The sequence below is a fragment of the Plasmodium knowlesi genome, assembly GCF_000006355.2.
Source record: "Plasmodium knowlesi strain H genome assembly, chromosome: 8".
NCBI lineage: Eukaryota > Apicomplexa > Aconoidasida > Haemosporida > Plasmodiidae > Plasmodium > Plasmodium knowlesi.
Window position 1 is genome coordinate 1,550,335 of NC_011909.2, and position 12,347 is coordinate 1,562,681.

The 12,347-nt window shown below is 40.3% G+C and overlaps 4 protein-coding genes and 1 non-coding gene across 5 annotated transcripts; 2 read left to right on the forward strand and 3 right to left on the reverse strand.

Annotated features, from left to right (window-relative positions):
* Positions 1–813: 813 nt before the first annotated feature.
* PKNH_0834100 (uncharacterized protein) lies at positions 814–2,310 on the reverse strand (the record flags this gene model as incomplete). Its single annotated transcript, XM_002258924.1, has 1 exon — positions 814–2,310. One exon carries the CDS (start codon positions 2,308–2,310, stop codon positions 814–816), a length of 1,497 nt encoding a protein of 498 aa, XP_002258960.1.
* Positions 2,311–3,726: 1,416 nt separating this feature from the next.
* PKNH_0834200 (activator of Hsp90 ATPase, putative) lies at positions 3,727–4,546 on the reverse strand (the record flags this gene model as incomplete). The annotated part of the gene is made up of 3 exons (XM_002258925.1): positions 3,727–3,815; positions 4,048–4,270; positions 4,436–4,546. 3 exons carry the CDS (start codon positions 4,544–4,546, stop codon positions 3,727–3,729), a joined length of 423 nt encoding a protein of 140 aa, XP_002258961.1.
* Positions 4,547–6,186: 1,640 nt separating this feature from the next.
* PKNH_0834300 lies at positions 6,187–6,305 on the reverse strand. Its single transcript, XR_005506374.1, has one exon. It is a non-coding gene; the product is annotated as a U4 spliceosomal RNA (small nuclear RNA).
* A 1,553-nt stretch (positions 6,306–7,858) lies between these two features.
* On the forward strand, positions 7,859–8,869 carry PKNH_0834400 (conserved Plasmodium protein, unknown function; the record flags this gene model as incomplete). The annotated part of the gene is made up of 1 exon (XM_002258926.1): positions 7,859–8,869. The coding sequence occupies one exon, from the start codon at positions 7,859–7,861 to the stop codon at positions 8,867–8,869; it is 1,011 nt and encodes a 336-aa protein (XP_002258962.1).
* A 1,607-nt stretch (positions 8,870–10,476) lies between these two features.
* Positions 10,477–12,243, forward strand: PKNH_0834500 (T-complex protein 1 subunit eta, putative; the record flags this gene model as incomplete). The annotated part of the gene is made up of 2 exons (XM_002258927.1): positions 10,477–10,491; positions 10,636–12,243. The coding sequence occupies 2 exons, from the start codon at positions 10,477–10,479 to the stop codon at positions 12,241–12,243; spliced, it is 1,623 nt and encodes a 540-aa protein (XP_002258963.1).
* Between the last annotated feature and the right edge of the window lie 104 nt (positions 12,244–12,347).

Below are 12,347 nucleotides of genomic sequence, written 5' to 3' on the forward strand. Positions count from 1 at the left end.
ATTGTTGCCAAGTTGGTCGACGTCGCGGGGAGTGTGTGTGGGGGGGATAAGCATGCCAAAAAAAAAAAAAAAAAAAAAAATTAATCCATCAGTTTTTCTGTTTAATGATAAATTTTAATGACAAAATGGAGTAAAATTCATGTAGTACGTAAAAAAAAAAAAAAAAAAAAAAAAAAAAAAGAGATGTCCTAGTTGCACAGAAAGTACAGTACGCATCTGTTACGTGGACACACACCATCTGCCGCAAAGCGGAGTTACTCTCCATGCACACACAAAAACGGGTGCAAAAAAAATAAATAAATAAAAAAATAAAAAAAAAAATAAATAAATAAATAAATAAAATAAAAAAAAATAAAATAACTGAAGAATGCAATATTGGCGAAAAAGGCAATCGCTTGATGTGGCAAAAATGCAACAACGAAAGAGTGACAAAAGGGTTAAACATAAAAAGTGGCTCTTTTATTATGGTTACTCCTTAAAAGTATGTTTGGAGTTAACCCAGCTGTTTGTGCATGTAGCAGAGGTAACAGGAGGGGGTAAAGATTAATATGCCTATGCCGCTTTGCATGCGGGGAGAAAGCTGCATTTTTTTTTTTTCCACCCTGAAGGGTGTTTTAAAATTTGTACGTATGAGTTGAATGATAACAACAAAGTAGCAATTAACGGATATGACACGATGGGCTGGCCTCACCATTCACAGATTCATTGCTCCACCGGTTAGTTGCTCCACCGGTTAGTTGCTCCACCGGTTAGTTGCTCCACCGGTTAGTTGTTTCACGGATTCATTGCTCCACCGGTTCGTTGTTTCACCACCTAATTCCACACTTTGACTGTTTTGTCCATCGAGCTGGAGAGGAGGTAGGCTGTCCTGCTACCGAAGCAGGTCTGCGTAACGGTGTCTGTATGCGAAGAGAGAGTTTTCACAAGGTTGGCGTGCGTCTTGGTCTCGAAGTTGTATATATGTATATCATTTCCAGCGGCTAGCGAAAGGTACTTGCCTGAAAAATCGAACTCAATACTTTTTGGATGTTCGTTCACATCTATGGTTTGAAAACACTGTGCTTTTCTCAGATCCCACAATTTAGCCGTCTTGTCCTTCGAACATGAAGCCAAGTAGTAGCCATTCTCACTAAAGGAAATGTACTGTACCTCACTCGTGTGGCCACTCAAAGATGCCTTATACTCTTCACTCTTAATATCATAGATGTGTATATTTGAATCTTCGGAACCAATGCCAATCATAATTCCATCTGGATGAATGGCTAAATGTTTAAATGGACTAGGGTTCGTCTTACATATTTTTATCGTCCTCGACGTTTCCAAATCGTGCAGGATCCACACATTGTCTTTAGATGAACTGACAAAATAATTTTCCATCGGGTGAAGTGCCAAGGAATTTATCTGATCTTTATGTTTCGTAATAACATGCGATGTGGTGAATTCATTGCTGTCCACATCTCCTTTCCAGATGCGAACTGTTTTATCGTTTGCCCCTGATATGCATACAGGGTAAGTTGGGTGGGATACAATAGCATTCACCTTTTTTAAGTGTCCCTGTAATTTCGCTAAAATTTTACTCTCCTCAAGGGAGATGTAGTAGACATTTCCGTCCACCCCCCCTGAGAAAAAATTGTGGTTCATATGGTCATCATAATAATTGTATTTCATTTTATTAATATCCAAGGAAAGACATGTAACACCTGGAAGTGCAGCCGAATGCACATCGAATTCATTCGTATTTGTCACTTCTTTCCATTTGTCAGTTGATGTAACATGTTCTATGTTTCTCTTCTTCCTCGTTATCAGGAGATTTTTTGCAACATCTTGCATCTGATTTAGCAATTCCTCACTTAGTCCCACTTCAAGTTCACTTAAATCATTGCCACTCCTTATGCTTAATATTTGATTCCTCAAATTTTTTATTTCTTCGGTGTAATTATTTTTCTCCTTCAACAGTTTCGCTATCACTCTCGTTGCGGCGTCATACTGGTACAAACTGTGGGTCAGTTGGTTCCGTATGTCGTTGACGTGGGTTCTTAGAGTAAACATTTCTGCGATGAGAGAATCCCACTCCGTCTGTAGGATGGACAATAATCCCGGAATGCTACTTGCTGTGATGGGTCTCGGTTTTACCACCTTCTCATTTTTCAGTGGGTACAGATCCTGGAGTGTCAACACCTCTCCACTTACTGGGCATATTCCATAATTTAGAATGTGCTTTTCTATTAGGCGTTTTTCGAAGATATATCCCGTTTTGCTCACCACGGGCTCGTCGGGCGTCTGCCCGCTGATGGTGCATAGGATAGACATTGTAACGGTGGAGGGGTGCGCAGAAACGTTGTGCTTGATACCGCCGTGCGCAGTGAATTGGTGCTTGTTAGCGAGATGCCCACTTCTGCACTGTCGCACCGAAAAGAGTTATTCTCCTTGGTGCAAATTTCGACTACTATATCCCCTCTCGCGTTTCAGATCGCTTCCAGTATGACCCCCCTTGGTGCAGCGCCCTCTACACGAGCCCTAGCTCATGGGTAGGAACACAGTGAGTTTCGCAGATTGCGCACTCCCCACCGTTGTGAGTGTACACAGTTGGCTACGCGCGCGATCTGCTCATACGCTGTGCGAAGATGACCCACGTGCGGAAGCGCGGCTTTCTCCCTTTCGTCCCCTCTCCTATGAATGGAATAGAGAACTGGCAGAGGAAAGAAAAGAAAAAGGCGCTACCAGATTTTCCCGCGACTGTGATTTTTGCCAAAACGGGAGGCCTAGTCGTCATGTTACATATTTTTCCGCTTATGCCAGTTATATCCTTTTTTGTTTTCCTTTGTGGGTTCTTTTTTTTTTTTTTTTTTTTTTTTTTTTTTCTTTTTTCATTAGAGCATACCCTTACGTTGTCACATCGTGGTGACTGCACCGTTGCGGGGGGCAAGGTAATGCCAAGGGATACTAAGGAAAAAAAAAAAAAAAAAAAAAAAAAAAAGGAAGTAAGAAAGAAAGAAAGAAAGAGTCAAGTTAAGCGAATCAAGCTGCGTTGGGCCAATTTTACGCTACGTTATCAACACATGGAAAATATGTGAGATACCTCTCCGCTAATCTACAAATGTGCCGATCGATGTGAAAACACAAGGTTTCCCAAACAGAAGTGACAACGTAAAGATATGCGCCAATGACGGAAAATATATAATTTTAAATAGCGCAACCTTAAAGGTAGCCCGTTGACATTTTTACATCCCCTACGATAGAGCCCTTCCCATCAAGCCATTCTTCCCGATGGCGAGAAAAGGCGTTATGCCTTGTGCGCATCCCCTTCATATGGAGTGCCTAACTCAGGACCCCTACATCAAAGAACAAAACGTATTAGCAGCCACAGAGTTGTCAGGAGGATTGCCAGGGGGATATCCAATCACCAAATGGCAAAAAGGGAAACCTCAGCGTCGAAAGGAGAGCAGACAGAAGGAGAAACATTTCATCTCCTCACAGGATCTATCTATCAGGTGGGTTGTCACAAAGTGAAGAGCTAGTCTCAACTGTTCGTCGTTCGAAGGGGTCCAAAAAAAAAAAAAAAAAATAATATAATATAAAATAATAAAAAGATAAAAAATTAAAAACAACTCTTATGCGAAAACAACTCATAATTCAGATGTTGTGTATGTGGTAGGGTATATTTAAAGAGTATCCAACATGAGGGGGGGGGATGCATGGAAGCCAGGTTCTCCACTTTTCCTGTGGCTACTTCTTCTTCGGGTATCCCAGTATCACTTCTATGTTGTGCAATAAATTTTCAGTCCATCCGTTTCTGCACCGTTCCAGGACACCACCTGTAAACATTTAAATGATAGGTATGGGATAAGGAATGGGAGAATGGGGGGGGTGTATGTGAATGCTACGTAACTAAGTGTACTCTGAGCGAGTAGAAGTGAGGTGATCAGATTAGCATACAGACATATATATGTGCAGGGAGCTATGCGTTGGAGAAATGTCTTCCTTTTTCCCTCGTTCGGCGGGGGTACACCCCTAGGCTTAAACAAGATAACAAGTGGTTCACCCTACCTTCATCAAACTTATTCTTCGTAGGAATGTTTTCCTGGGTCAGTTTAAGCAAAGTGTGATTTTCTTTTACTTTTCTAAACTCCAACGTCACTTTGCTGTAATCCTTGTCGCACCAATCCCTAAACTTCCACTTTTGGATAATTTTATGTGGCTTCTCAATTTCCATGAATTCACCGTAAACGCTCCCTGCGAAGAGGGAGAAGCTCCCTCCAACCTTGGCATCCTAAAATGTTCATCAGAGAAAAAAAAAAAAAAAATTTAGTATTGTGTGTGTACAATCAGCTGAGCATCAACGCGACGGAAATTGGCCACATGGCACGTTCTTCAAGCAGTCATGCGAATGCTTCTTTGGGCATTGTTCGACATCTGCTTTGCTTATCATTCTAACCGTCTGGGCCGGAGAACCCCTGGAGAGTCTCGTCAACGTGTAGGCATCTGTGAAGGCATTAAAGAGAACCTCGGGAGGCACGTAGTACTCCTCCTCTATGGTGAAGCTCATGTTGTATGGAGGTAGGTTGATACTAAAAAGGCAAATAGGTAAAAAAAAAAAAAAATTAATAAATAAAATAATAAAATAGGAAAAACGAAAAGAAAGAATAGCTACTCCTACTGTACGATGAACTTGCGGCTTATACAGTGATGCATTCTCACATTTGAAGTACCCCCTTTTGGATGTTTTTTTTTCTCCAATTCGGTTCTAGTCGAAGTAGGTCGGTAAAAGTAAATACAATAACGTTGCGTATGCCCCTTCGGCATTGCGCATATTGGGAAAAAAAAAAAAAAAAAAAAAAAAAAAAAGTGCCACAAATTGCCACTGTAACTGCAATTCCGTTTACCCTTTTTTTTTTTAGCTTCACCTATTCAAAGCTCCTTTTTTTTAACAACTTGGAACGCCTCCATTCTTATGGTCATTTCTGCCCAAGAAGGGTAGCAGCTTTGCACCTACGCCACCTTCCTATATGTCACCTCTACCCTTGTGTGGACGTTTTGAAAAATCATTCAAAACAAAAAAAAATAATCAGTGAACAGCTCTTCATTATTGTTAAAAGGGTTGCTGTAATATGTACCTGAATTCGAATGGCCAGAAACTGTGACCCCCAAATGGGAGAAATATATCACTACAGATTAAGACTGCTATTATCACACAGAGGAATGGCTGATCAAAATGGAACTTTTCTCACTCACAGATAGAATAACATTTCACCGAACACTCATGTTGGTATAATTACCAGGTGTGTGTGTGTCGGGGGGGAAGTTTCGTAATGCACATTCCCATTTCCCCAAAAAAGGGGATGAAGGTTTTGCCGAAAGGGGCTAAACGCGGAGTTTTCACTTCAATTATAACTGTAATATGCCTGTTAGACGATCCGCATGTCATTGGCCCCTCTTTTTTTTCCGAGTCCCCAGATGCATATACACGGCAGACAGAAGATTGTGGATATGACGGCAAGTCACACATTACACAATTGATTGAAAATCTGCGCAGGGTAAAAAGGACCAGGCTCTTTTCTTTTTCACCCCTTATCTATGATCCTAGGTTGACGCCCCTTGATAGGCAAATCGTCTTATATTAAACCCCCCCCTCCCAAATAAACATGGAAAAAATATATACTGCATTAGAATTGCTCCGTCCTTCACACAATCCCATGGTGCGCATAAAAAAAAGGAATTAACACTATAATCATAAAGAGTGAGGCAGGCGGCCAAAAAAAAAAAAAAAAAAAAAAAAAAAAAAAAAAATTCTCAGATTCATACGAAAGGGAAGTTTTCTTTTTCCACCCGCATTCATTTTGCCTTTTTCCAAAGAGCTCTCTCTAAATTCGATTCATTTCTTTTTTTCTCCTTTTTACGATCATGCTAATATTCCTCTCCATTTTAACAAATTGCGCCATCCTCCTCCTCCCCCCCCATACACAAGCGTCCATTAAATAAGTGACATGTTATGATGGGAAAAAGAAACGCTAGTAAATATATGGAATAAAAACGCGCACCGCAAATAAAAAGGAGGCTCTGCTAAAAAATATTAGGAAAAACAAAAATAATTAAATTTTATTATTCGTTCTTTTATTGCAAAGTTATTTCCAATTGATGTGAAAAAGATTGATTTTTTAAAATTGTTCGCCTTCATTACAAAGGCTACAAAAATTGCCCTCAGCTTTTTCAAGCCTCGAGACGGGAATTGGAGTAGTTTTCAACTAGCAATAATCGCGTATCCGTTAGTCGTCATTTACAGCGATAATGCCCCTCCCGCAAAGATGACTTTCTTTAACCTATTTCCAAGTATGTATTTTTTTCAATGCCAAAAGTGTACCTATGCGTGTCGGCATAAAAAAGAAAAAAAAAAAAAATTCCTATACGCACTGACGCAAATAGGCATGAGAATATTATATAAACTGTTGGAAGGAAAAAAGGGATAAACATTTTTTTTTTTTTTGCAGCCTCCACAGCGAGCATGCTTTATCCAGTAAAATAAAAAACCGATGAAGAGCAAGTATATGTGCATTTTCGCAGATGGAATTATTTTGCAAAATTAAATGCTCCCCATGTTGATTGTTCCATTTTCCATTTGAATACTTTTCCATCCCTTACTCGGCTGGCGAACTGCCACAATTTTAAACACACACTATTCCAAATTTTTTTTTTTTTTTTTTTTGTTCTTAAAAATGTCAAAATATAACTGGACTGTTTTTGCCATTCCACAGAATGCCACCCTTTCCAACGTAGAAGGTGTTACGTTTTTTTTCTTTTTGGAGGACCACTAGGCAACTGACGTCCCAATTTGATGGTTTTCCCTCCGCTTCATTGAAAAATGCTCCAATGTTACTTTAGTACGACAGTTAACAAAACGACTAGCTAAATTTTATAGCACCGCGGGAACCCCATTTTTGCCTGAACAGGTCAGATGAAAAAAAATGGAATAATTTTTACTTTTGTCGAAATTTACCTGACCCAGTCAGGCAACCACACAAGGTGTACAACATCAACTTTAGAAAATTTATCATAAAAAGGAACAGATGTTGTTAACCTCTGTAAACATATTTACACGCCGGAAAAACTATTGCCGTGCGCGCGGAGGTGTACACCTGCACATCCTATTTTTTCGTTCCCCTTCCCCCATGTTGTGCCCCTCTGAGAGGTCGTGCACGTGGGACGGGGTCAACCGGGAAACTCCGCATTTCCCCAGGATGGCGAATTTGCGTTGCGCTCTCAATATGCGGTAATGTGGTGTAAAAAGAAAAATTAACACACTTGCCGTTGGTTTCCATTACTTAAAATTGCTGTCACCACTGCGAGCGGACGATCGAGTGGTTCGCCGCTGAATTTACAACCGCGCTGTTCTATGCATTTTCTTCATTTGAAACAAATTCCCGGAAGGTGTTTCTCTCCTTCGCAACTTTATTCATTCTCCTCTCGCAAGGCAACTTTCCGAACGACAATTTTTTTTTTTTTTTTTTTTACCTATCTTTTTGTCAACGGCCAACCGTTTATGGTGACCAGGTGGGGGTTCTCCCGCTTTGCCCACTTCGTGTCACCACTACGAGTTCATTCTGTGTGGATCCTTTAAATGGAGAGGAGGCAACATGTGAATGTATAAACGTGCATGAAGGGGAAAAAAAAAGAAAAACACTTGTGTGTGGGTACATCGTCCCAACGTTGTAAAAAAAAAAATAAATAAATAAACAAAATAAGAAATAATAAAATATAATAAACGGATTGCGATTGGGGGATCCATTTGGAGAGAAAACCTAGTTAGGAGTTTCTGTGTTTTTTTTTTTTTTTTTTTTTTTTTTTTTCTACCCCATATGTTGACATGGCTAGCCGTCTGACGTCCCTCCTGTGCAGTGTGGGGAAGTTTCCGTGCAAACCTGACTGCTTATCCGGTGGGAAATGTGAAGATGGAGACATCAATTTGTGTGACATCGTATCCATCGAAATGAATAAGAGAAAGACTTTAGACGATTGTTTTACCACAAGTAGCTCTGACGATAGATACAAGTACCAAGACAGCTCCGACATATCCAAATATAATTTTCATGGGTGCATTAAGAAAGAAGGTTTTCCGTATACACTCCAGCTGGGCAATTTTAATGCGAGCAACTTGTGTCCTGCATTCCTACGGGACAAAGCAGATTGTCATCGTAACGGAGACGAACAGGTCTCAAGTAGCGTTATCGATCTGGATGATGAAGTTCTCATTGCCAACATCCCCCTTGGTTGTTTCAGGGAAGTTGCACAACGATCCCTGAACACCTTGGAATATGGGAACTCCCGCGTCAATATCACGGAGCGAAACATGAGGATCAATCGGAAGGATACAGACCTAATGGGGCATAACGTAAGAACGGGCGAAAAACAACCCAGTCATCTGTACAGCGAAATAGGCAAGCCAGATGCGGCTGGAAGTGAGCACTCGATGAGCGAGGGGGAGGAAGAACAGGAGAGGCAAAGAGACCAGAATGTAGAGCAGGAAGAAGCTTGCGATGGAGAACAGAATGACCCTGGGGGGGGAGACATAGGACATGTAATTTTTCCCCCAAATTTTGACGCAACAAATGAGGCGCCCGACAAGATAGGCGAGATCGACGAGATGAACCGCGTGAAAAAATCCTCCTCTTATGAAAAAAAAAAAAAAAGTAATAATAATACCATGAAAAAAAAGGAAAGTAAGGAGAACCGCGGAAGAAATTTGCGCTCCATGTTCGGCTTCTTCGCTAGAGCAGAGCCCGCGATATCCAATTCGTCTCGTTCCTGCAGGGAAAAGGTTTCCGACGCATCCTCCGAGTTTTTGTCGGTGATTAGCAGCGCCAAGTCGAATGCGTGAGTATAGGGGGGAAATTATATGCCTTGGATGGAGGAGCAAAGAGTGGGAGGAAGATGAGGATGGTGAAGAGTACTTGCACAAAATGGGGGAAAGTAGACGAAGAAGATGCTAACAAAATGAGCGCCACTGTTCTTTTGTTTTTGTTTTATTTTTTTCCCCTCCTCCCATTTGTCATTTCTGCCTGACTTGTTCAGGCAAAAAAAGGGTTACAATTGTGGGGGTGGGGGGTAAAACAAGACAATTTTTTTTTTTTTTTTTTTTTTTGCATCACGTTCGCAAGTTGCGATCTGCGCAAGACGAACATGTGGAAATGTCGTTCGCTTTTGAAGTGCATTTCCTGCATGGAGTTTTCCTCTTAAAGTGTGTTTTGCTCTGCATGCTGCACCTAAGTTGTTTGTACACAGTTGACTTTCCCTCTCATTGATGCGCTCCCCTTTTGAGCAAAGGAGAATGCATACAACGATGTGCTACATATCGTTTTCTTGCATTCGTTTTATTTTTTTTTATTTATTATTTTTTTTTTTGTACGCTTAACCTTTTGATAAGTATTTAAGCAATTTTGGGAAAGACTATTTATCCTCGGTCGTGGTGATGAATTTTTTACTTTTCCGCGTAACACATGGGGGTGAAGTGGGGGGAAAGGTGTAGGGGCAGGCCTTCTTAATTACTAATGTACCTTCTGGGGGTGTGCATACTGTTGTGTGGGAGTTATAATAATAACGCTCTTTGGTAAATGAGTCCGAGTCTACTGAAGGGATATTTTTTTTTTTTTTTTTTTTTTTTCTTTTTTTTGGTACCCCGATTCTCTATTTTGTGATAGGCACTTTACTCATTTTTCCTATGCAGTGTTGGTAATAAAACACAGGGGGTATTTTTTATTTTACTCTGCTTTATATGCCCCTGCTCGTGGGTACCGAAGCCCGCAAAAGAAGTTCACGCTACTTTCGCAACTTCCTATTTGGGGGAACGCACCCCCACAGGTATAGAGGGGCGCGAATTGCTGGCGTGATATATATTTCTTTTTTCTCACGTAGGAGAAAGGAAAAAAAAAAAAGAAAAAGAAAAAAGTACACTAGTAACAACAAGAAATATGAAGAAGGTTGCATGTGATGTTTTCAGAAGGGCACTCCGAAGGACCACATATATATATATATATTTTTATTTTATTGTTTTGTTTTTTTGCGCTTCTTTCCTTTTTGTGGAAGTAGCTTACCTAGTGGTGATTTCTTAAGTGCTTTTCATGCCAAGTGAAATATATCTTCCCCCTAATGGAAGTGTAATATGAGGCCTACTTAATGCCCACCAGTCAGTGAAAAAAAAAAAAAAAAAAGAGAAAAAGAGGAATCAATACAACAGGAGTGGAAAAAAAAAACAACTCGAGTGTTTGGAAACATACAGACCTGTATGGCGGTATAATTTCTCTCTGCTTTTATTTCTGCTATTTTGCCACTTGTTTTTTTTTTTTTTTTTTTTTTTTTTTTTTTTTTTTGCGTCATTCTCCACCATAAGGAGGTGAAGAAAGTACTACAAACGGAAGTAAACTGTAGTGGATACCTGTATAGGGGTGTTCCCAATTTTACTACTTTCCATTTTACCTCTTCCAAAAAATGAGCCACTTAATGGTAAGACCCTCTCCCCCGGATGTGCAAGAGGAGGAATGATGAGCAAAAGGGAGAAAATATAGCACTTTATCCCCAGGGTACTTCTTTCCACTTTGATGTTTATCACACATTCCTCCCTTTGCACACTTTTTTTTCTCCCTGCAGTCCCTACCCATCGTGCTTCTGAAGGATGGCACAGACAAAGCCCAGGGGAAGAGCCAAATTATCCGGAATATAAATGCGTGCCAAATTATCGTAGACATAATAAAGACAACCCTTGGACCAAGGGGCATGGACAAACTTATCTACACGGACAAGGATGTTACCATAACAAATGATGGCGCCACGGTGATGAATCTGTTAAATATTTCTCACCCCGCAGCGTGTATACTAGTGGATATTGCGAAATCACAGGATGAAGAAGTAGGAGATGGAACCACGTCTGTGGTAGTAGTAGCAGGAGAGTTACTAAACGAAGCGAAACAATTAATTAATGATGGTATAGAACCAAATATGATAATTGATGGGTTCAGAAATGCATGTACAGTAGCTATCAACAAGTTGAATGACCTGAGTCTTAGCTTTGTCAGTAAGAGCCCAGAAGAGAAAAAAGAAATCCTAATAAAGTGTGCACAGACAGCGTTAAACTCGAAGCTAGTTTCTAATCACAAGGCTTTCTTTAGCGAACTAGTGGTAAATGCTGTATACAAGTTAGGAGAATATATGGACAAATCAAATATAGGTATTAAAAAAGTAACGGGTGGCTCTTGCCTAGACACACAACTGATCTATGGAGTGGCATTTAAGAAAACTTTCTCTTATGCAGGATTCGAACAACAACCCAAAACATTTCTGAATCCAAAAATACTTCTCCTTAATGTGGAGCTAGAATTAAAAGCAGAAAAGGAAAATGCAGAAGTGAGGATTGATAATCCAAGTGACTACAACTCTATCGTACAAGCAGAATGGGAAATAATTTTTAAAAAATTGAATTTAATAAAAGAGAGTGGAGCAAATATTGTTTTGTCTAGACTACCCATTGGAGATATTGCGACTCAGTTCTTTGCGGATAATGATATTTTCTGTGCAGGCAGAGTGGAAGACGCAGATTTAAAACGAACTGCCAACGCAACAGGTGCAATCGTACAGACATCTTTGTTCAACCTAAACGAAAGCATATTAGGTAACTGTGGTGTCTTTGAGGAAGTGCAAATTGGAAATGAGAGATATAACATTTTTAAAGAATGTTTGAAGACCAAGTCAGTTACAATTATCCTGAGAGGAGGTGCGAATCAATTCATTGAAGAAGTGGAGAGATCAATTAATGATGCCATAATGATTGTCCTTAGATGCATGGGAAATTCAGAAATAGTTCCAGGGGCAGGGTCTATAGAAATGCAGTTGTCTAAACACCTTAGAATATATAGCAGATCCATTTGCAACAAGGAACAAATCGTTTTATACTCTTTTGCAAAGGCTCTTGAATCCATTCCTAGACACCTTTCTCACAATGCCGGCTATGATTCTACAGACATTTTGAACAAGCTCAGGAAGAAGCACTCAGAAGAGACTAGCGACATCTGGTACGGAGTTGATTGTCAGCAAGGAGACATCATCAATGCATATGAACATTGTATTTTTGAAGTAACAAAAATTAAGAGGAACGTAATTTACAGCGCTACCGAAGCCGCATGCCTCATCCTCTCCATTGATGAGACCATTAAGAACCCAAGCAGTAACGCTGACAAGGGCCCGCGAAACCCATACGCCTGAAACGGGGAAGACCCCTTGGACACCTAACAGGGCAAGTCATTTTTCGACGGGGTGGTGAAGCTTCCAGTTCCACCAGTATGAACTACACCAAGTTATACGTGCGC